General features: G+C 41.6%; 1 protein-coding gene across 1 annotated transcript; it reads right to left on the reverse strand.

Moving 5' to 3' along the window:
- Positions 1 to 4,989: 4,989 nt before the first annotated feature.
- Positions 4,990 to 18,905, reverse strand: galr1b (galanin receptor 1b). The gene is made up of 3 exons (XM_067997463.1): positions 18,246 to 18,905; positions 17,581 to 17,646; positions 4,990 to 5,307 (listed from the first exon to the last, which is right to left on the reverse strand). The coding sequence occupies exons 1-3, from the start codon at positions 18,903 to 18,905 to the stop codon at positions 4,990 to 4,992; spliced, it is 1,044 nt and encodes a 347-aa protein (XP_067853564.1).
- Positions 18,906 to 25,063: the final 6,158 nt, after the last annotated feature.

A 25,063-nucleotide genomic window follows, 5' to 3' on the forward strand; every position in this document is an offset into this window, starting at 1 on the left:
CAGGCTACCAACCTTCTACCAAATGTCAGGCAATGCTGCTTTGTGACCATTTGGAGGAACCCAAGAATGCCAGGGTTCATTTATCTCTAATGTTTTTCTCCCTCCTGATGGGGAAACAACTCACCTCCACTTGGCAACTCACTGCGCAAGATATCACAAGCACGACCATTCTGTACTAACACACTGGTACATCGGCAGTACTAGTCCATCTGGGGGAAGTGAATCTGAGTGACAAGCAAGCTTGGGACAAAAAAAAACTCACCGACCACGGTCAGCAAATTGTCTTCAGACTGCGAGAGAAATCTTACTCCATTTAATCGATTTTGAGGTTCTGCTTTATTCCAGATATTGTATTTTCATGTAATCATTTCCGTAATGAAATACATTTTCCAGCAGTGGGTCCACCAGTAACAATTTAATGAGGTCAGCCACAAACAGCTTGATATTATCACTTCACAAGTCGGACGTAGTGCACTTGAACAACATAATTGAAAGACAGTCACATATCATCATGGAATAGTTAGTCCAGACAATCATACAATCAATACATGAAAGCTTAAACATTAAATACCACAGGTTTGTATTGAATATGCGTTCCCAAAAAGCTTTTAAAGGGAACTTTTTCGGTCTTTCATGCAAACAGTAAAAGGTAAAGAAGGTCAAGTCACTCTACAAACATTAATAACATTTACCAAGTAACGCGACTCGCAGGTTTTTATAACACGGAAATACTGGTAGATGCTTAACAATACTGATCGTTGATTTTCCGTTTCCGAGCTTTAGTGGCTACAATCTCTTCACAGCAACCAAAAAAGCAGACAATATTAACAACTGAGATTATTCAAGAGGAAGTTAAAGTATACATAATTTAAATGGTAGTTTTTAAATACTATTTTAAATTCTGTCTCTTATCCCTGTTCACATTTTTCTCTTGTTATTTACAATTACAGTTGCAATGTCCATAAATGCACCTCTTTTTTCATTCTGCATGTCTCAACAGGCAGGCGGTTCACAGAAACTGTCCTGTTCAGACTAATTCGGCAAAATAGTATGTGGAGTTATGTGAAAATGGCAGAAGGAAGTAGATTCTGCCTGAACTCATGTTTTCTATCAATCATAATGCATTTACAAAACTATCAGAGTGAACTTCAATCGAAAAATGGAGAGAAGCAGAAGATTTTACTCCTGTGTTCAATGGTCTGTTTCTCTATTTGCCTTTTCATTCCCAGTTTGCAGATTTCTCTCTGCGTCTTTCCAACACAAGTAAAAAGATGTCTCCTCAATTTTCTTACGTGAGTACCCTCGCACCGTGCAAGCGTCTATTAAATAACCATGACACTTCAGACAGGAAGGTTTCAAGGTCTTATATTCTCACAAGGTACGTGCAGCTCCGTTTTCATCTTTGTGAACGGTGCTTTCTAGGTCTTCAGACCAAGATTTCAGATCTGAATTTTAAATTTCATTAAGATAAAGTGCCGGACCTCAATACTTCACCGTGTCAATAATGCCAGTAAATTGATGACCGGTTGGTCAATGGGAAGATCGCGCTTGTCAAAAGCTTGGAGGGCACCTTTATAAAGTACAATATCACATATCCAGCATTAACTGGCACAAAGTAGAACATCCAAACTCTCATTTTTATAAGATCTGCTGTTTCCTTATAATAGTTTCTTCCACTAATTGGTATTGTAAAGATAATAATTTTAACAATCGGCATAACAAAATTATTTGTATTGGACTTACACACTAATGTAAAGCTGCAGTGCTGGACTAACATTTAATAGTGTTACAGTTAATTATTAAAGTAAAACGCCCATTGAAAATCATATTTGAAAAGTGATCCATTTCAGAGCTGTTTAAGGTTAATTAAGGAAGGAGACTCATGCATTTTATTTTCCCAACACAACCCATCTAACCTCTGCAGCACTAGATCCTAGTTCCATGAATAGCAAAACCGAGTTGAATAAAGCCGAGGGCAGGATTTAAATTAACAAAATATGTGGGTCAGGATTCAATCTCTGTTAAGTGCAGGTTCCTAAGTAGATCAGTAATATATGGTACTCTAATAATAAAGGGTGTTGTGAACTTCAATTCTATATGTAAATTAGAGAATATTAACATTTAGTTTAACTGTGAGTTGAGTGTTGCTAAGAAGTAATGTATAACTATAGCTGGAGATTAACTGCTTTTAAAGACTTTCAATTTAATTTAGACAGAGCATTATTTTCCTCTGTTCAAAGAAAAGGGGGAGTAATGCATGTTTTACACTAATTTGTGAGCGTGAACGAGATCGTGGAATGCACAGTTTGAACTGTGCTCTTCCTGAGTGTACAATTTGATAACATGAATGTGAAAAGCAGCCAATCAAGAAGCAACTATAACAATGATCTCTTAATGCTTCTAAATTAGCTAATAAGCCACTTACCTGGTAGAAATGTTGAAAAGGTAATTAATCTAGCTGTGGAATGCAGTATTTCTGCTAAACGGCTCAATGACAAAAATCCTGATGTACCCCTGAGAACCTGCTTGACTCGACTCATTTCTAATCACTGCTCAGCATAAACTCTCCACATCCGCCTCAAGCAGCAGCATCTCACCGGCCATTAAACAGGGGTCAGGTGCATTCCCATTCCGTCACTTGCCCACAAACTCCATTTTGTGCTCCACACTTGATTTGCCTTCACTTTATTTGTGCCCCTCCCTTCTTCCCCTTCCGTCTTGTGCAAAGGCGGTCAACTATGTAAAACTTTTCGCCCCCATTTGCAATCACTTACTGGTACATGGCTGCATTCTTTTAAATTTAAATCTCGGAGATGTTTCCAGCCCTCCCTTTGAGAAGCTCTTGGCTACAAAAGCAAACGAGGTCAGGAGTTCAGAATAATTAATTCGCTGAAAGGTCAGCTCAGCTTTCCTGGTCACAGCTCCACTTTGCCAAAACCAGAATCCAACTTCAAATACCTTGAACCAGCCATGATGAAGACTGATCTCTTCTGACTTGCCCAATTGGCTCTGCCTGGGTCGACAGAACCTGTTACTCGGGTTAGGGTGGGTGGGAGCAGACCGCCACTGATGTAAGCAGATCTGCCTCTGATTAGTCAACAGAAACCCCTCCTCATACTCAAATGTCCTTGTGGGCAAGAGGAATCCCCAGAGGAATGAGCTTCGAGCCCCCTGAAATGGTAGGGTAGCAAGCCACAAAAAAATTAGAGTTATAAGCAAACAAATGCACCAAACAAAATACAAGAAAGATAATCTATAAAAGCTAAAAATGCAGCAACTATTTAAGATACAAGCCGTCAGAGGCCAGGTGGTAACATAGCAGATTCATCTATTTTATATGGGCCATGAACAGTTTTGGTACATTTCCCACAAAAGCATTGGGAAATGGTGCCCAGCAGGTAATTCCCCTCACTTGAAGAGAATTTGGGGACTTAATGGGTCTCTCTCTAGCAAGCAGTGATAACCTGTTCAGCAGGAATGCAGTGCGACCAGAAAATCATGGAATTATGATTCAGGCAAAACAGTAGGGAGCACTCATCCAATTTTCTTAGCCTCGTTCGTGATTTTCTCATTGGCAAAAAATGTTGGAAAATCAACTCTAAGGTCTTTTGTCAGGAAAATCAACATGGATAATCATAAATCAATGGGATTAATTAAAACACTCGTAATAATTGATCTTTTTTTAACAGGTCCGCTGTCATACTATTCTCCGTACTATTAATTATTTATAATTGCGAATCGCTTCTTTAAAGCAACCTGTCGTTTTCTTCTTGCTTTTACAACGTGGTGGTAATTTTGACACATCACTTCTGGTTGCATTTAAAAGTAAAGATCATAAAGGTATACCTTTGGGAGCTGTGCTTATTCCTCTTGCTGTAGTTTCCTGTAGTCTGAGTGTCTGTCAGTGTGTGGGACCCAGGATTAAAGCCTTTCCTATTAAGTGACATTACAATACCAGGAACTGCTCTAATCTGGAACAGGCAAAGTGGCGACTGATATCTCAATTGTTCTGAAGTGGACAAAATCACTGGATTCAGAAGTTTATTACCACTGAAAAACCTTTGCTACAGCTACAGTCCAATGGCCTACATTAGAGCTATTGGTCAGTGTCTTTCTTTTATTAATATTTTAGCCATCATCGTCAGAATTATTTGTTGAGTTGAATCTACGACATGGTCGGAACATTAACTTGGTTAAAGGAATTCTGATTCAAGAACTTAATTTCTCAGAACTTCAAGCTTCCTTTACCAATTTGCAAGTTTGACTCGAGGCTAAAATTAACTCAACTCAACCATATCTCATCCAAATCTAAATAAAACTGCGCAGGATGAGTTCAGAAACTAGTTTGGAATTCTAAATAGATTCAAATTGAGCCAGTGTGGATTGAATAGTGATGCGGAGTTCTTACTGATTGAATATCTTCAAACAACAAACAAAACCTTTCATGTTAAATGGTAATATAATAAAACACCGTCATTTTTTAAAAAATGGTTGCATTAAGTCTAAGTTCATCGGCGATATTTCAATACACAATTATTCCAATAAGATCAGGTTCTTCATCAGTTTAGAATTTTCTTTGGTGCTTAATCTCATCACACTTCTGTACCAAAACCAGGATGTCTTTAACAGTTCACACCCACTCAGCATGTAAAAGTAGAGCAACACACAAGTCCGTACTGTTATTAAATATTTCGTAGCCTCCAATGGATTTTCAGATGCTGCTTGAACCATTTTAACATTTGCCTTTCACATCAGATGGTTTAAAGTCAATGCTAGTATTTACTTTTATTTTATGAAGCTGGCTTGGGACCTCACCCCCCCGTGCCACCATAACGCTGGTGTATGCTGGCATCATCATCATCATCATCCCTTTTGAATGTCTGCATTCTAGATTCAGTTTATTTGACCGTTTACCCTCACTGGATATGCAATTTCAGCAATGCACACATACGGCCTATGTGCTCAGTCACACTGCTCAGATCAATGCTTTCAAGCGTTTGTTGTCGAATGGGTTGTAGAAAAGTTCTCCATGCGAATCCTTACCACCTTCTCCTCAATGGGACGCGGGAGAAGAAATTTGCACGCGAAGACTTGTCGGCAGGCGTTCCGAAAATTTTCTGACAGGAATGCGTATATTATGGGATTGATACAGGAGTTTCCATAGGCCATACAGTGAGAGACGATTCTGAATGCAAATGATGCATCGGTTAGGGGAAAATTTCCAAATTCAACCCACATGGTTATAATATGGTGCGGCAGCCAGGACAGAAGAAAGGCACCAACAATCAGCATTACTGTCTGGGCAGTCTGTGGAAAAAGTAAAGGGGGGGGGATAATTTATATTCATAATTACCATCAATAAAGTGAAAATACTGAAATCACAACTAAGTTATTCAATTGCAGTTATGAATAAGGCTTTATCTCGTTTCCACGTATATAACCTCAATTGTTTGAATTGTGCATAATACAGTCAGACATCTCCGATATTTACTTGGACCCCATTTTTAAATGCTTTTTCAGGAAGTTTTGACTTTCTCAAAGTGTTATCACTTTAGGCAACAAAGTGCTTTAAAAATATTTTGTGCTCATCAAAACGAGAGTGTTAATGGAGGGAATGAAATATTTTTACCATTTCAAGCATCTAGTACCAGTATCAAGCACTCCTGGGTCAGGTACAGCAGTTAAGAGTAAAGCTCTCTACTCAGTGCCAACAATGTGCCTTTTCAACTTCAAAAGAACAATCTCATAGTACCAGTATGACTTTTTCAATGGCCTCTATGAGTGAGTATAGCAATAAATACCTTATTAGGGGCAATTTAGGCGTATTCCCATTGAGATGAGACAGCCCAAACTTATCTCACAGAGAATCCTTATAGCCATCTGTTCAGAGCGGATCTGAACCTACGTTTCACATGAAAATGGCCAGCGTGCTCACTACACACAGACTCTCAAAGTACTCAAGCTCATCTCTCCAGTTAGAGATTTTCTGGTGAGCTGGGGGGTGATTCCGCAATCCCGTGCTCCCAACAGGGAGCTGCACTTGCAGGTCGCGTGGGTTGCAGCCCTGATTCTCCAACCCAAGCTTCCTGTGAGCACAGCCTCAGCCCTATGGAGTCAGTGCTATGTAAATAGCTCACTAAGGTACTTAAACATTGAAAAGTAAGGTATGATGGTGTCTGATAAAACTCTTTCAACGTCTTGCTTCTTAAAGATGTACGACCAAACTACTATCAATAGCACTAGAAGGATACAATTAAATTATCTAAAACAAAATTAATGAATCCATTTGCTACAAAACCAGAATGCTTGACTCTGAACATGCTGAAGATCCTAGTTTCACAGAGGTACTTGCTGTCCAGTCTCAACTGATATGACTGCAGGAAGATTCTTTCTAGTAAACAAAGGCAGGCTTGACTGTCACACCATCCTAAGTAAAGAGAGCAGCATGGATGTAGGGGATTAACCAGAGTAAAAAAAATTAAAATCTGTATGACCCACCTGTGATGTCTAATGCCAACAGCTTTGGACACCTCTACTCTTTCCTGCTAAACAGAAGAGTAGAAATTCTGATTGGAAATGTTCGCATAAAATCCCTTAATGCTCTTATAATACGATGTGTGCTAATTTTAGGAGCAAATGCAAACTTAAATGTAGATTAATATTTGCAGTTTGCTTTAAACCTTTTCTGCATATTCAGGTAAAAGAGACAAATGGGTAGAATTTGTGAAGATGGAAAGAACACCCTGCCTCCTCCTGGCCGCATACAACAACAACTTGCATTTATATTACATTGAATGTGCAGCACAGAAACTGGCCATTTGGCCCAACTGGCCTATGCCGGTGTTTATGCTCCAAACGAGCCTCCATATAGCGCCTTTAATGTAGTAAAACACCCCAACACCACAGGAGCTTTAATCAAAAAAAATTTGACATTGAGCCACGTAGGGAGAAAATAGGAAAGATGACCAGTTAAAGAAGTAGGTTTTAAGGTGCGTCTTAAAGGAGGAGAGAGAGGTAGAGAGGCGGAGAGGTTTAGGGAGGGAATACCAGAGCTTCGGGACTAGGCAGCTGAAGGCACGGCAGCCAATGGTGGAGCGAAGAAAATTGGGAATGCGCAAGAGGCAAGAATTGGAGGAGCGCAGAGATCTCGGAGGATTGTAAAGCTGGAGGAGGTTTTGTCTTTATTTTTGGGCTCCGCTTTAGCTGGACCGCCAGCTGAAACTTGGCGGAGTGTGCATGGTGTGCGCTCCACCAAGTTGGGGTAGATTTTCCCTATGTGCGGCAGGAGGAGGGCGCGGGACAGCCACCCGATAGTGATACACAGACATTATTAACATAGGACTGGCAGGCTGCGGGCAGAAAACAAGTGCCCCAGGACAGCCAGCCAGCTCTGGCACACTGTAATATCGGGTGGACCAGCCGGCCTCCAGGTCCTGAAAATGTAGGTCTGGGGGTGGAGTCCATTCTCAGGAGGAAGGGACCTGGTGTGGCAGTGGCCCAGGTTGATTTTGTGGAACTCGGAGGAGCATTCCTGCTCCACCTGGCCCACAAAAATAAATTAATACTTACCTTCTGGGCTTCTCTTCAGTTGAATCATCAGTTGAAACTGGGCAGAGAGTGCACAGAGCACACTCCACCCAATTGAGTCCAAAAATGGCAATCAAGATCCTATACAGTTCATAGGACCACAACTTGCATATTAAAAGGGCCTACTGTCTGACTCAGGCCAGTGCTCCAGCTACCCAACGGTAGGCCTTTGGGAAGATGGAGTTGGCCTCACTGCTGACGGGAATGGGGCAGTAGGTCATAACCCACAGGGGTCGGCCTGAAAATCTCCACCAGTTGAGTTCTAAAATGGCACTGGGGTCCTTTTGACATCATAGGACTCCAATTTAAATAGCTAAGTTAGTTGTACACTTGCTTTTAGAAAGTGACGGATGGGTGCTATTGAAACTTAAGTGGGCGTGAGGAGTGATGTGATAGAGTACACTTGTCGAGACAAAGTGAGAGGGAGGTGTTGTACACCACAGGATGTAGGTGAATCAGCAACTGTACTCACTTTTCCTGACCTGGTTAGGTCATTAAAGCGCTTCCTGCAATGCATCCAAGACTGGGACACAACACTACTCACCTCCTCAGCCACCTCCGACCAAGCCTTCTTGATGAGAGCAGCAGGTTTTTTCCTCCCATTGCTGGAGAAGATTATCTCCCTGCTGCTCCTGACAGCACCCAACAGTAGGTCAAGGGAAGCATCATTAAATCTGGGTGCTGGCCTTGCTCATCCTGAATCCATGTTTACTAACTTTCACCGTCTCCTTCCAAAACCCCCTAGCTCCTCCAAATTCCATTTTTGCATTGGCCCTTTAACTAGTAGATTTGGGATTGCGTCATGCAGGTGCACATCGTGCCCGCTGTCGCAGCTTGGAGACTCAAAAGCCAGATGGAAAAATTTAATTAGGCAATCAAGTTAAAATTGGACATTCTGACCCGCTGAATTTTCTTCCGGGTTTCGCACGTGCAATCCCGCCCGGCCCGGCTCGGAACCTGCCTTTACGTTAATATGGGGGCCAAGATTTCACCACACAAAAAAAACTAAAAGAACATCAGAAATCAGGTTTCTCTTGTTGTGGGGTGGGGGGTGGGGTGGGGTCCTTGCCAGTGATGTCCACGTCCTGAAGTACAGCAATACTTCACTGTACAGTTCCACAGCAGGGAGTTCCCATCAATCATGGCCAACACAGTGGGTAACATTACTGCCAGCGCCCATGCTTATGCTTCATTTATGCTAGCTCTTTATGGCACAACTCAAGGCTTAATCTCATGCTCAGAACTCTGCATTCAGCGCAGCTGCCTACTTGGGCTGTGCACTCTCAGCAAGAGTCTTCCATGCCTGTCTTTTGCTATCAGTTTTTAATGCACATGCACATTACCTATGATAGTTTGAGATGTACTGTGCACAGCATGTGTAGCAAATGTTACAATGATAAAACTAATGCAACATGCAGACTGACAGGAAGCAAGGAGATGTGATGAAAGAATTTCTAAGATCACACTTATTTTCGTGTTGCCATCAAGTGTCATTTTGCCTCCATTTATTTACTTTTAAACAACATCCACCCCCAATTTACTCCCCCTTCATTTTATAGGGCCAGGAGCATTCTGCAGCTGAGAGGACCAGTAGCGGCATTAGGACCGTGCAATTGCACAGGGCCCAAGCCAGTCAGGGGCCCCGAGCCAGTCAGAGGCCCCGAACCAGTCAGGGGTCCCGAACGGATCCGATGATAAATATTTAGTATCATTGTCTAGCTCCATTCTCGGCTCCTCAGATAATGAACAACAAGATCTGGACAACTTCCAGGCTTGGGGTGATAAGTGGCAAGTAACATTGGCGCCAGACAAGTGCCAGGCAATGACCATCTCCAACAAGAGAGAGTCTAACCACCTACCCTTGACATTCAATGGCATTACCATCGCCGAATCCCCCACCATCAACATCCTGGGGTCGCCACTGACCAGAAACTCAACTGGACCAGCCATATAAATGCCGTGGCTATTAGAGCATGTCAGAGGCTGCAAATCCTGCGGAGAGTGGCTCACCTCCTGACTCCCTAAAGACTCTCCACCACCTACAAGGCACAAGTCAGGAGTGTGATGGAATACTCTCCACTTGCCAGGATGGATGCAGCTGCAACAACACTCAAGAAGTTCAACACCATCCAGTATAAAGCTTGATCAACAGCCGATCCACCAACTTAAACATCCACTCCCTTCACCACCGGCACACTATGGCTGCAGTGTGTACTATCCACGGAATGCACTGTAGCAACTCACCAAGGCTTTTTTCGACAGCACCTCCCAAACCAGCAACGTCCAACACCTAGAAGGACAAGGGCAGGAGGTGCACGGGAACAACACCACTTCCAGGTACCCCTCCAAGTCACGCGCCATCCCGACTTGGACATATATCGGCCGTTCCTTCATTGTTGCTGGGTCAAAATCCTAGAACTCCCTACCGAACCGCACTGTGGGAGTATCTTCACCACACAGACTGCACCTCGCCACCACCTTCTCAAGGTCAATTAGGGATGGGTAATAAATGCTGGCCTTGCCAGCGACATCCACATCCTGAGAATGAATTTTTAAAAAAATTTACGGGCCCCAAACCAAACTTTTGTACGGGGCTCCCACAACGCAAACACTGCTCCTTGAGAGGACAGGCAGGTGACCTGCTCTTGGGCCTCTGCCAATGCCTCTCAACTGTTCTCTTGGAGATGTGTAAGAGCAGCTTGAGGATGAATCTTTTTCAGACTTTTTTGCCATCTCCCCAGGGAGAAAGTGCCTGGACTTCACTTTTTGCCTCCCTGCAGCAAGGCAGCTGAAAAAGGGTATTCAGTGCAATAGGGGAATCAGCCTGCATCCCTACCCATGCTAGCACCGTGGTTTGCTCTTCCAACACTTTATTCATATTTTTTTTAATTCTCAATTTCTGTGCTATAACTGACATTTTAAACAGACCTACTTTACTTGGGGGTATGATTTTAAAACCTAACCGGTTCTGATTTGTTTGTTTAGTGTCGTGAGATCTTGAAAGAATAAAAATGTAAAGGTTGGTTAAAGGGATTTTATGCACTAGGTTTGAGGAGCAGCCTGAATATATTTTACAGAATTCAGTAATAAGGCCAATTTGGTCTTTGAAATAGCAACAGTATTCCATGTTGATCTCCTGGTGTTTCAATGAATTGTCTCATAAGGGGCTTGGTCCTTGGATGAAATCAGCAGAGGTAGACACTGGGACTGAAGAAATGGGATAAGTTCACTGATCCATGCATCCAATGTTGTAGCCCTACCTCCGACCCATGATCCCTCTGAGCACGGCTCTCCATTGAAAGTATGGGATCACTGAATGCGCCTTAATTACTTTGAATTCAGCCATGGCTTACAGTGTACTTCCTCGGTTCTATCTGTATACCTGAAAGATCAACCTGTCTGCTCTCTCCACAGACGCTGCCTGATCTGCTGAGTGTTTTCAACATTTTCTGTTTTCATTTCAGATTTCCAGCATCTACAGTTTCTTTTGTTTTTATTGGTTTTCACATATCATCGAAATCCTGAGTTTTGTGAGCTATGTTAGCTTTTTTTGAAACTGTCATTCAGCTTTTGCTGATTTTCCATGTTGGCATCAAAGGCAAAGTACAAACAGGGTAAAAGATTCTATTACTGATTGTGGGGCATAGCTAGAATTTTAATAGAAATCCCTTTAGGATGTCAGGACAAATTAGACATGTTGGACAGGCATGGTGACAGGTTAAATTGCCCAAAAGTGTCTTATGCATGGCTGTCCTGGGAAAATGGGTACCGCCACACTCACTTTTTAAATAAAAAACACTTCAGCTGTAGAGCAGAGGAAAGGCAATGTTGACAGGGAGACGACAAGGTTTTATTGGATTTGTATAAGAAGGTTACATCGACTGACAAACCACAATAATTAGACTTTTATGAAATTGGATTTGATGAATTAAATTCTTTGGGGTAAATAATGTCCCAACTTTTACACATGCCTCAGATGATATTACTGAAATGATAGCTATCAAGTCCTGCATATGCCTGACTTCAGAGATTTCAGTGCAGCAGGTCAATTTAGTCTCTTCTCCACTCTCTCACAGTAGAATTTCACAGATCAGAGAATGCCAACATTCACAGGTACATCAACTAAATATTTACTAAGCCTGACAAAACAGAGCAGCTCTTGTGACCCATGTCCACTCCAGATGCAGACTGTCAGAACTCATCTTCTTCGTTTGTATTGATGATTTCCCTTTTTTTCTAACATATTTTCTTTTTGGATTCCACCCTTCAACACCATGCATTGTTGACCAGCCCCTGGCTTCTGTCCATGTCATTCTGTAATCAGCTGGCATGAAGGGTGTTGTTCTTGTATTGTTTTTAGGGTTCCTAATGATGGAAGATTGAATGACACTGGAATAACATTCCTTTATTATGGCTGAAAACAACTACATTCAGCCGTATCTAACGGCTCTCTGCCAGCTTACAAACTCTAACCTGTAGACTGACTGCTGGATCTAAACGGTCACTTAATTAAAACACTGACACTTAAGGGACCATCACTAAAGGCTCATACTCAAACTGATATATAATTACAGGAAGTGATAATGTCCATGTGGGGATCTAGCCTTTGATTTATTTTCTTCAATTCTGAGAAGGAGCCTAGCCTAGCCTTTCCCCTAGACCTTGCTCCTCAATGGTCTGGTTGAGTTAGGAAGGTGTGTAGGAGTTGTTGGTGTGAGCCCTGCAACCTGTAGCAACATTATGTTCCATCATATCACCTAGAGGATATATCCTTTATGAATCTCGAAAGTAGTCAATGGAGAGGCATTTTAACTTACTTCTTGTTTTACCTCTATAGTTCTTTAAATCATTCAGGTGGAGAAATCAGACTGCATTTCAGACATGAGAACACTTTATATACAACATTCTTCTGTGCTTACTCACTCCTTCCCTAACTCCCCCACAATGGGTTACACAGATCCAGCCTCAGCATATATTAGTAAATGACTGAATACTTAGAGAGCGAAATTAGACCTTGTTGCACCCATTTACTGGGCAGAAAATGGGTGCAAAGAGGTCCAATTAAGGGGGCCAACTTCCCGGGTCTGAATAGCGTTGAAAACACACCCAACCCCATATTGGTTCTGGCACTGTATAGATGTCCCTGGTAGCCACCTAAAACAGGAGTTAGGCCCCTTGAATATGCTAATAATGTTGGGCCTGCTGCATTCAGGATTACCAGGTCTACATGCGACTTAACTAGGTCTACAGCTGGAGTCCGCCAACAAAGAGGTAAATTTAAAAAAAAATACTTACCTGAATGTGGAGCTGGGAGGAGCAGGAGTGCCGGCCATCACTTGTCCCCCCTCCCAATTGCCTCCCTCCCAGACTCACCATAGGTTCTCAGCCGGCATCCCAGCCGGCCAATCTAAGCGCTCTCCCTCAACCAACGAGATGCCTCTGGGGCCCCAACTGTCGCCTGCAGCGCATCAGTAATATATTAATGAGGCCAGTGCATCAATTTGCCGTGGATCTGCCGCCGGCCTCATTAGGCATTTGCGCTACACCCGAGTCGCGCCCTGATTCGGGCGTTACCCAATTTCTAGCCCTTAGCATCATTATATAAGCTAGCTGTTATCTGCTTCAGCGCAACAATTCACCTTGCTATACTTCTAATGGGCTGAGTTATGTCCCCAGAAATCATTTATGAGCAATAATATGTGCAGTGCACAGAGCATTTTGTAATCTATGTGCATGGCACCTTGTATTACACTGATTTTACAGTGATTACAGTGCTTTGCATTCAGTACTAATTGGTAAGGTTTCTGCTGTTTTGGCAGGTTAGTTTGATGGTTATTATTGCATCTAAACTACACAATACCTTGTATTGAGACTTTAAAAAATAGAACAGGAGGAAAGATTTTATGGAATACAAACCTCCCAGTGGGCGCAATCTTGCATTATCAGACCTCTTGTCATTCCAAGTTCTGCTGTGGGAATTGAGTGCTGTTGGAACCTACAGCTGTATATATGGTTTAGGTTCAATTAAATTTTTTAAGTCCTTCAGTTATTGACTGAGGGAGATAAAAATGAGGGAGATAAATGTTCTAGTAAACACTACCTAAAACAATGACATTGACAGCATTTTCACTATAAACACTTGACTGCATAAATCTCTTGGAGCAGCATTAAACTGCACAGAATTCCACTAGTATACTAATGTACTAATTTCTTGACTTCTGAATCACTTATCTCCAATATTTTCATCAATTTAACTTGATTGTCTTTTTGGTTCATCATTTGATCGAAGTCGAATTTAGATAATATAAATATAACTCTTATACGTACATATTGCATATTTTGCTACTCTTTGAAAAATACAGATTTTGCCCTGCACAGATTTTAGTACACATTTCATTTTTCTGGAGAATCTGGAAAGATTGTGTGGACCCTGTGCTGAAACTCAATGTTGCTTTTCTATAGTGGGCACTATCTTAAACGGAAAAGCATCAGAAACATAGACCAATTCATAAAATTAGTGTTATAAATGAAATTTGCAATAGCACTAAGTGAGATTTCTCTAGTTTTAGAATCAGGGTTAACTTAATTATAATATTGGGGGTGAGCTCCACACCTTGCAAAAGCTTCTCATTGGGAACTTGCCCATTTGAGGCAAGAAGTCACATGCTGCTTCAGGATTTAAACACATGCAGGAGTTTAAATTGAATTGAGGTACAGATCACCCATGATCTAATTGAATGGCAAAACAGGCTTGAGGGGCTGTACAGCCTATTGATGTTTCTAGTTACCCAATTTTGTTTTTTATATTTTATACATTTTAGTTTACATACCCTTGGTTTTGTTACTTTTTCTTTTTGCACCTTTTCACAATCTGATTTGTTTTTTACTATCTTGTTCTGTTTAACCTCTTTCAACCTTTCTATGCCTCATTGCCCATATACCTAAAGCATTACTTTCCCTTCCAAGTCATTTACTCTTTTGTTTTTCCCCTCTCCCTACCATAGTAGTTTAAATCTAAGTCTCAAAAGTGAAAGGATACTGTCTACGCCACTTGGAATACCTTTATACCACCAAATGTCAAACATAACTATTGTGGATTGATGGCAGTACAGCATGAGTTCTAAAGATTGGAATAAAGGCAACTGAAGTTCCATGTGTTAGCTCTAGCAGTTCTCAGTTCATTGTGATTTGAATCATAGTTATAACAGGTATTCTACTGGTTACAAAGCTATTCTTGTTGTAGCAGACCAAATGGTCACCTTTATTAAGAGTTCTTTTTGAATATTCTGTCCATAAGAACTTGGCAGTAATGCATTAGTAAATATTTTATTGTAAGGATAACAGCAGTATCTTTTTGTCACTTTTTATGCTCAGCAGGCTTTGAGAAAACCAAAAGCCTGACATCAAAAAATGAATCTTTTACCTAGTTTAAAAAACTAGTGATGCTGGAAATCTGAAAGATAAATCAGAAAATGTTGGAAACACTCAGCAGGTCAGGCAGCTTCTGTGGAGAGAACAAACCAGTTGAAGTTTTGGGTGTGGATGCTGAACTGGAAGATGTTAGATGAAATGCATTTAAAAAGGAACAGTACAAAGAAAGGGGAAGGAAAACACACACATGACAGAGAAGAAATTGACTGGCCTGTAAAGTGTTTAAGTGGAAGATAGGAGCTCGTTAAATAGTAGATAGTAGCAAGAGACTATTGGAGGCATAAGATGAGGAATCAAAGAATTTAAAGATGTTTATGAGACACTGAGAAAGTGTGAATAGCTGGGGTGAGGGGGGGGTGAGGGGGGGGTGGGGGGGGTGAGGGGGGGTGGGGGTGGGGGGGTGAGGGGGGGGTGGGGGGTGGGGGGTGGGTTGTGGGTTTGGTAAGGCAGGTAGAAATGCAAGCATGAAAAACTGGCTAGGCAGAGCATGCTTCAGTGGAGCCTAGGAGAAGAAAAAAGCAGATCGACACCAAAGGTGCAGACCACCTGCCAGCACAGTGTTCAGAACACGTCTTCCAGTTCTGATGAAGGATTTCATAGTCAAAACTGATAGAATTATTTCCATTTGCTGGCTAACCATTTTAAGTACTATACGTTGTTATTCTTGCTTGTAGTTCTATAATTTATTTTTAAAATATATTTTCTCTCCTTCCTCGACCAATGCAACTCTGTAATCTACAACTGGAAGGTGCCTAAGAATGGCATTGTTTGAATTAAACCTTCGCAGGGCTATGGGGAAAGAGCATGGGTGTGGGACAAATTAGATAGCTCTTTCACAGAGCCAGTACAGGCACGATGGTCCGAATGACCTCCTTCTGTGCTGTAAGATTCTATGAAGCTATGACTTTCTCTCCTTCCCTCTTCTGGGAAAGGCACCATCCTTTTGGCTCCTTACCTCCTTACTAGGAGTGGAAATCCATTCAGTGAGGGAGAGGGGAATTCAGGTACCAAAACTTGTTGCCTACCAGTTGGCTACAGCCGAGCACATACATCAACATACACCGCAATCAGGCTGTCCCAGGCCAGTTTATAGGAAATTGAGAACGAAATGTGTAGAAAATATAGAGGGGTATAAATAAACAATAGTTATAGTTGTAGGAGATTTTAATTATCCAAAAATATCTCAGTTGTATGATTATTTCATTAGGGGATTTTTCAGTATCACAATTATGCTATAACAGTCTGCACCACTATAATGATTCTACAAACAACATTCTGAAATTCTGCTCTAAATGTGGCATCAACTCATTACTAGCCGCTGACCAAATCTAGTTAGCTATCAAATCCAATTGTATTGAGTTCACAAACATTATATAAAATATCCATTTCATTTTTTCATATTAAATCAGATTTTGCTGGAATGGCTTGAAAGGAAACTGTGCCATGATACATTGACAAACAATAAACAGAAACTCCACATTAGATGGAAAGAGAATTTCAGTAACAATACCGTATAGAAATTCTTTCCTTGTGAAAGCAATTTCAGCTGTGATCATTTTGCATTTGACGGGGCATCAAAAATAAAGTTAATTTGTAAGCAGCACTTGGATGATTGTTGTAAAAAAAATGGATTTGAGATTTTCAATGCTATAATTGTTTGTATGTACAACAACAACTACTTGCATTTATATAGCACCTTTAACGTGGTAAAACGTCCCAAGGTGCTTCACAGGAGTGTTATCAAACAAAATTTGACACCAAGCTACATAAGAAGATATTAGGGCAGGTGACCAAAAGCTTGGTCAAAGAGAGGAGAGGTTTAAGGAGTTAATTCCTGAGCTTAGGGCCTAGGCAGCTGAAGGTATGGCCACCAATGGTGGAGTGATTAAAATCCGGATAGGCCAGAGGCCAGAATTAAGGGAGTGCAGGGACCTCCAAGGGTTGTAGGGTTGGAGGAGGACACAGAGATAGGAAGGGGCGAGGCCATGGAGGGATTTGGAAACAAGGATGAGAAATTTAAAATCCAGGCGTTGCGGGACCAGGAGCCAATGTAATTCAGCGAGCACAAGGGAGTTGATGATTTGTATCATTCTCGGTTAATTTAGAATTGGAATTTCACTCTAAACTGATCAATTTCATCCAACTCCTCTCTGCGTTTTCGCTCTCCTTTTTTTGTGTTTAATTATTTAAATGAAATCCTAAAATTAAGATCTTCTGGCCAGTCCTGAACTCGCTATCTGATCACTTCACTAACGAATTTTGCAATTTAATTAAAATATATGTTTAATATTTTACTGCTTCTGATAGGACCATTACCATGAAAAATCTACGGACACATGGGGAAGCCAACTGTGTTTCCGGGACTATTACACAGTATTTTGGTCTGTGTTTGAAGACAAGCTAGTTGACCATAGAAATTGTTCAGGGTTACAACGGAATAAGTGGAAAACTACCAGAGGCAAGTGTCAGCGGAATTTTCAGAAACAAACGAATGAAAGGACGTGATGTGACTGCTAGAAATGAAAAGGTTTTAGCAGTCCGGAGTCTGTGCTACATTCCTACCTTTTTTTTGGATCGCTTTGATTTCTTCGACATGTTCTTCACCTTCTTGTGGAGATGAAACAAAACCTGAAAGAGGGACAAACGAGTGAAGCAGGCAAGTGTGTGTACATTTAGGCAGACTTTAAGATTGAGGTAAACGCCCCGCTTCGCTAAATTTTAAGAGGATTAATTATGCATTTCCAGGAATATCTGTCATGAGATCCTCAACATCTTCAGCCCAGTATAGAGGCGATTCCAGCAACTAGACTGTATGTACACTCCCGGTACTGTCAGATCCCCTATCACCTTACATGAAACTCCATTACAGAGGTCGTGCCCAGGTGTTACAATCTCACGCCTGGGATTCTTGTTAAGAGTTCCTAGACTTTCAAAACATTTAATAATTCACCCTTTGCATTGCTAAAATATTTTTTATAAAGAGACACAATTAATATACTCTGTATTTGACTGAACTTAAATTAAACCTTCTGCCTTGTTTCTCAGTTCCTCCCATTCCCTTTCCTGCTCCCCTTCTCAGCTTAGTTTCGTGTTTCACGAATTTACTTTCTACACTTCACTTCTCTTTGGCAACGCGGGAATGGATCCAACTGGACTTTTAACCGCACTCACGACATGCAGTGGTTTTCTTTGAATGTATTTTGAATTGAGTGAGCAGCTCCAATTACCTTGGCATAACAGCAACAGATCAGCAGCAGGGGCAGTAAGTACCCAACGACCAGAATGGTCACTTTGTAGACCTGCTTCTGGGTTTCGTCCTCCCATTCTTCCCAGCAGAACGAACTATTTGGAGCTTGGCGGTGGCCTGTCAGCAGCTTCTGATGTTGGGCGACCGGCACTGCGGTCAAAAACGACAGCACCCAGATCACACCCACTCCCACCGAGGCGTTTTTCTTGTTCCGGATGCACGGAGGGCGCTTGGCGTGGACCACAGCGATGTACCTGTCCACCGACATGGTCACCAGGGTGAAGATGCTCACCAGCATGGTGACCATGACAAGATAGTGCACCGACTTGCAAAGGAAAGCGCCAAAGATCCACTCGGGGAGAGAGTAAATAGTGGCTTGGAAGGGGACGCAGAACAGAAGGAAGGAGAGATCGGCGATGCTAAGGTTTAGGATGAAGGTATTGGTTGTGCTGCGCGATCTCCTCGATTTGGTCCGTCCCAGCACAACCATCACCAGACTGTTCCCAATAATGCCGAGCAGGAATATTAAGCCGAAGGTAATGGGCACAATCACTACCTCTGGTCCGTCAGATGTCCCACCTGAACTGGCATTTGCCCAAGAGCCGGTCTCATTATTGGAGCTCAGGGTGTCTGTATCCATCCTCAATCCACCGGCTTCAGTTTCACACTCTAGCTCCCTATCACTACTTCAGCGAGGAGAGGCTGTTGGATGGACCCACGAAACAGATGGTTGGCAACATATCTCATAGTGAAATCAAAGAGTTTCTCTCCTTTAGTGACTGATGTCACTCAAATCTGTCTGCTGCTCCTGATCGCAGCGCACGATGCATCCACCAGCATCTCAACTCCAATCTTTCCGATCTCACCTTCTTAAAGAAACACCGCTTTCAAAGACTCTCCAAATGTACAATTAAAATGTTGAAACAGTCATGCAACGCCTCGTAATAAAGTTCTCCATTCTTTCACGTACTTTAAAAGCTGATGCAGTAGATTACATCCATAGCCTGACATTCGCCAATGCCTATATTTTTTTCATCATCCAGTCCTTTGGAGTTCGATGTGTTACTTTCCATTTGGTTAACACAGAACAGCGACAATTACCTGCCGGAGTCAGGGAATTACAATATCGAAACACCCTCTAAACAAGCATTACGTGTACCAGACGCAAGTATCACGCATGCAAACGAAACCCTGAATTTTCAGCAGTTTACAATTAGACGAAAGTGCCGACGGGTTTTTTTTGTGTGTGTCACTGTTTAACGATACGTGTTAATGTTGGGGATCTATCCGTACATTAGTGCAAAAGACAGGTTCGTCAGGCAAGATTCCCGCTGAAACAGTTCTCTAGAATACAATTAACTATAAAACACTAACATTCCCAATGCACCTACGTTACTTGCAAATAGACTCCGTTCACAAAAGAAATTAACTGCTCCCTGCAGGCAATTCAACGTGTCTCAATCACTTCAACACTGGAATCATCAATCACAATTTGAGCCAAGTGTCTGGTATTGCCGAGAGATATGAGAAACCACGCGAATTATCTACTGACTGTCGGGACTATTCATTTCCCAGGAGAGCAGTTTGACGGATACAGAACAAGCTTCAGTCGGATGTACAGAACAGAAGACACACAAGTGGCAGCAGTCCCATGTGTTCGCTCGTCCAAAAGAAGCTACCTGATGGCCGAACAGTCCTTTAGCTCCCACTGTGCCCTACCTCACGTTTTGATAAGTCTCAGCACTGTCCGTACACTTACATCACACTTCCAAGAAAGAAGTTAGAAACTTTAAAGTTAAAAAAGTACTGCCAAATAGATACCGATGGTTATATAAGCATCTGGCGTTATCTTATCTTATTAAAACCATATACTACAGAATAAACTTTGAACCGCCCTGGTTATCAGGTGCCATCTACATTGCAAAACACACATTGGATCAGAGACCTTTTCTTGTAATGCAGGTATGAATTTGACTAATTTAGAAAAACGAACTTTGCACCTGTGGGTTATGGATTCGTGGTAATATTAATTCTCTAGCATTAACTCTTTAAGCCCTAGGCAGTTCCTTCGGCGATGGATGTATGTTTACAGTCACTGTGGTATTCGAGGATACAAGCGACAAGGGACCCCATATGCTATCACAATTAAACAACGAATAGATCTGGCAAGTCACATGGCCATTGGATCGGCCATACGGCCCATCTTAATTCACCGGCCCAGGATGATTCTCCAGTTCCCCTATTGCCGCATCCAATTGTTTCTTAAATGATTCAGGCCTTTGGTCCTCACCACCAGGCTCAGAAGTCCATTCCAAGTGTTGATCACTCTCTGCATGAAGAACTTCCATATTCCTAAAATTACTTTTTACTAGTTTGAACCTATGCTGGCTTGTCCTAATCCCACAGTTTAATTTAAAGCAGTATTCCAAATTATCGTTTTCCATGTCATTTACTGTCTTCTATACCTCTATCAGATCAGCTCTCCAGAGCAGCAGTCATGCTGGCCAACCAGTAAATGTGGTATCACAGGTTGGGCCTGTATGCTCTTTATTCATACATTAACTAAGTAGTTTTAGACTTTAAAATATGTTTAAATAAAGATCACATAAAAGATCGGGGAGATGCTTTATATTCATGCACATCATTATGGAGCAACCCAAGAGTCGTGTGTTTGATTCCCACCAGGCAAATTGTGAAACTGAATTCAATAAATCTAGTAATTTGAAGGCTAGCACCAGAAAATGACAATGAAACCTTCCAGACCATTGGGAAACCCTCAACTTGTTCATTAATGTCCTTCAAAGAAGGAAACCTGCCACCCCTACCTGGTCTGGCCCACACATGATTCCAGTTCCACAATATGTGGTTGACTCTCATGGCCTCTGGAATTCTTACATGAGTACATTGCAAAAGAATATTTATTGGTGTTAGCCGTGGCTTAGTGGTAGCATGCTCACCTCTGAGTCAGAAGGTTGCGTGTTCAAGTATCATTCCAGTAACATGAACACAAAATCTAGCCTGACACCTCCAGTGCAGTACTGAGGGAATGCTGCACTGTTGGAGGTGCTGTCTTTCAGACTTAGTTATTGTATGAATAAAGCACAGACAGGCCCAGCATGATACCACATTTAAACAACTGGTTGTCCAGCGTGACTGCTGCTCTGGAGAGCTGATCTGATCGAGGTATAGGAAATATTCCATGGCACTATTTTGAAGAAGAGCAGGGGAGTTCTCTCCATTGTCCTAGCCAACATTTGTCCCTCAATCAACCACTCTAAATGTGCGCAAATTGGCTGCTGCATTTCCTACATTACAATAGTGGCTACACTTCAAAAAGTACTTCATTGGCTGTAAAGCACTTTGCAACATCTTGGGTCATGAAAGGCACTATATAAGTGCAAGCCTTTTTTACTTTTTATTACAATGAAGAATACCTGCTAAAATATTAATAAGATATCCCAAAGACTGGAACTACCATTCTTGATTGCAATAAATATATTATTACAAAATCATGTCTATTAATCTCAGGCATTAGCAAAAAGTGAAGAAAGTCATGAACAATGTCTCAGTTCATAATGACCTTGAATTTCATGCAGGATATGTAAATAAGAAATTGACTCCGAGTGTTTCTTCAGCTTTATTATGGAATATCAATTTTTCAGTAGCTATGTGACCCATTCTATCCAGTTACTTTAAAGGTGAAAAGATGAAAAGCAAAGAGGTATCAGCCTTGGCTCAGTGGAAGCCCCCTCACTTCAGAGTCAGAAGGTAATGGGCCGGATTTTGCTCTAAAAGTAACAGCGAGCCTAACAGTGCTCACTGTTATTGCAGTGCAAATGGTAGAGGAACTTCCAGTGACCGCACATGTGCAGTTAAACACAGAAATCCAAAAGTTCCTCTTCCAGATGCCCAACTTCTCCAGAAGCTTTGTGGGAAGGAGATCTTGCCAGCTGACTCACCATTGAAATGACTGTGACAGCACGACGTTCCTCTCCTGCCCTGATCAAAACAAAATAATCTCATCTGAGAAAGGTACGTCAAGTTTTTTAAGTGTAACCAAAATTTTAACGGTGTATTAAGTCTTAATGACTGCCAAACAACCTGTCTTCACATTTTAATTGTTGTTGGATATTTTTTTAAAAATTAAATTTAAATTTTTAAAAAACTTTTTCTTTCTGTCTCTTTTACCTCTGTCCTTTAATTCAATATTTCTTACCCCCTCTTTATTTTGCTTTCTGTAACCGATTTTACATTGCATTTACTATTCTAACTTACATTCCTGGTTCTGGTACTAACATGCTTCAATCGGATTGGTTAAGGGGATACAAAGCAGTTTGTCCCATTCACACAGGTCTCAGATGCCCAGGAGAGGGTGCCGTGCTGGATTGCAGTGCAAAAGCCCATGAAAAGTCCACTAGCAAGTTCAAGTCTAATGAGCAGCGGGTGCTGTTCATTCGCTGCTCAAAGCAAAATCCAGCCCAATGGATTTAAGCCACAATCAATGACCTAGTCTAGGCTGACACTTCAGTGCAGTACCATGGCAGTACCAAGGGCTGTCTTTCGGATAAGATGTTACACTGAGGCCCTATCTGCCTCCTCAGGTGAGCATAAAAACAATCCATGTCACTGTTTAATTAGGAGGAAAGTTCTTCCAGCATTCTGTCTAACAGTTATCCCTCAACCAACATCAGCAAAAACAGATTAACTGGCCTTTTATCCCGTTGTTGTTTGTGAGACTTCGCTTTGCTCAAAATGGCTGCTGTATTTGCCGACAAAATAACTGTAACTATACTTTGAAAGTAATTCATTGACTTTAAAGCACTTTCGGATGTCCTGAGGGGGTGAAAGGTGCTATATTAAAACAATATCTTTCTTTACAATTTTCAGCTCAGTGATTAAAACTCCAAGCACTATAACTCACTTTGATGTGGAGATGCCAGTGATGGACTGGGGTTGACAATTGTAAACAATTTTACAACACCAAGTTATAGTCCAACAATTTTATTTTAAAATTCACAAGCTTTTGGAGGCTTCCTCCTTCCTCAGGTGAATGTCAAGAAATCCTCGAACCTCTCGCATTTATAAATCACAGAACAATACCTGGTGATTACAGATAGTCTTTTCAACTGCCCGTTGCCAAGGCAACCAAAGTGTTCAGACAGATAGGTGTTACCTACAGGGCCACCGAATATACAAACGGCCAGAACAAAAAAAAACAGAGAGAGAGAGGCAGAAACATAGAAACATCCGGAAGGAAAAGACAGCAATTGACCCGTTATATTAAAAACAGTTAACTTTTGTTCGCTGGTGGGGTTACGTGTAGAACTTTGGTTTAGAACAAAAATACCAAGGATTCTTCTGATTTTATACTCTTTGCTCTCTGCTCCCCTCTTTCTTTTCTTGGCCATGATTTATTTTGTCCTTATCAGTCCTATAAAAGCGACTTCTGATGAAGGATTACACCTGAAACATTAACCTCCCTTTCTCTTTCAGATGCTGATTGACTTGATCTGCATTTCCAGTATTTTTTTTACTTTAGCTAAAGAATGATTCCCACCAAATGGTTATTCCTGGGTCCCCCGAGATTTAAACTTTGCTACTCAACGTGTACAGATGAACGATTATGTTCAAGTCATCTTAAGTTCTGATGCAAGAGCAAATGTACAGCATCATTATCTTCTCATCTCCAACAAGGTCTAGAGATTTTTAAATCTCTACAAGTGATCTGTAGGGAGTAAATGGATTCGATTAAATATCTTATTATATGGGGGTGTCATTTAAGGCTGGAGCTAATGCTCTTGTGCCTTTCCACCTTGATTTCCCCACAGTTGGTAACATTTATCATTGTAGATGATAACCAATGGAAAACAATATGGATATAGTCTCATATACCGATACATGGTAGCTTTGACACAAATGTGCTTTAAAATGATAATTAATATCTTATTCAATAATAAGTGTTTTGGGTGGTTTGTAAGACCTTAAATCAAATTATGAATCAGAACCAATCTCAGTTTAAGCACCTGGTTATTGTTAGATTTGAATGTAAAATTCATTTGTAATTTTTTGAAACAATTTGAGTAGGGGGTTATATTGGATAACCCCTGAAAATGGGTGCTGGGATCGCAGTGCATGATTAACCTGCGGCTGTTGGTTGTGATGCAGGCAGCACATAACATTTGTGCTGCCTGGTCATTTCGATGTTTGCTGCGTGCAGCCAACGCTACCTGCGCTGTTGATTGGCTGCACGCACCAGCAAAGAGGCCCTGATAATGGAGTGACTTGCACAACTTAAAGGCAGCCTGCACCTTTTAAAGGTGAGGTGCACTGTTGGCTTTAAGTCCATTGGGAAGTAAATCTGTGCTGGACAATAGTGAAGAATGGTGATGGTGGGAACTCTGGAATTTTTAATGAGCAATAACTTGGTAGCTCAAAGTTTGCGGGACTCTCCTATTTTCTAAATATAAGACACGGGTCTGAACAGAGATCAGAAATTGCACACATAAAACACAGATGCAGGACTCGTCCTTATGTTTAAAAACTGTTGTTGAATTTAAAAATATTGAATAAAGGTTTCACAAAACTACATCCCACATCCTCCAATCTGCATGTCAGACCCACCAATCTGCTGATCTGAGTTTGTATCGGGCCTGCAAGAGAGTGTGTAGCAAGGTTCTCTGATGATGCACTAGAGGCCTTGGTGCAAGAGGTGGACAGAAGGACGGTCATCCTATATCCGCGGGGGGGGGGGAGAGGGGGGTGCAAGAGGCCCTCCAGACATATGTTCCCAAGGCAGTA

This window comes from Heptranchias perlo, chromosome 16, assembly GCF_035084215.1.
Source record: "Heptranchias perlo isolate sHepPer1 chromosome 16, sHepPer1.hap1, whole genome shotgun sequence".
NCBI classification, from domain to species: Eukaryota; Metazoa; Chordata; class Chondrichthyes; order Hexanchiformes; family Hexanchidae; genus Heptranchias; species Heptranchias perlo.

Excerpts from the sequence above, each read along its gene's own strand:
- galr1b (XM_067997463.1), bottom strand. The coding sequence starts at position 18,905 with ATGGATACAGACACCCTGAGCTCCAATAATGAGACCGGCTCTTGGGCA. Across the intron at positions 17,647-18,245 it reads TCTGTTGCTGTTATGCCAAG|GTTTTGTTTCATCTCCACAA; the intron begins GTAATTGGAGCT and ends TCCCTCTTTCAG. Across the intron at positions 5,308-17,580 it reads CAAAGCGATCCAAAAAAAAG|ACTGCCCAGACAGTAATGCT; the intron begins GTAGGAATGTAG and ends CTTTTTCCACAG.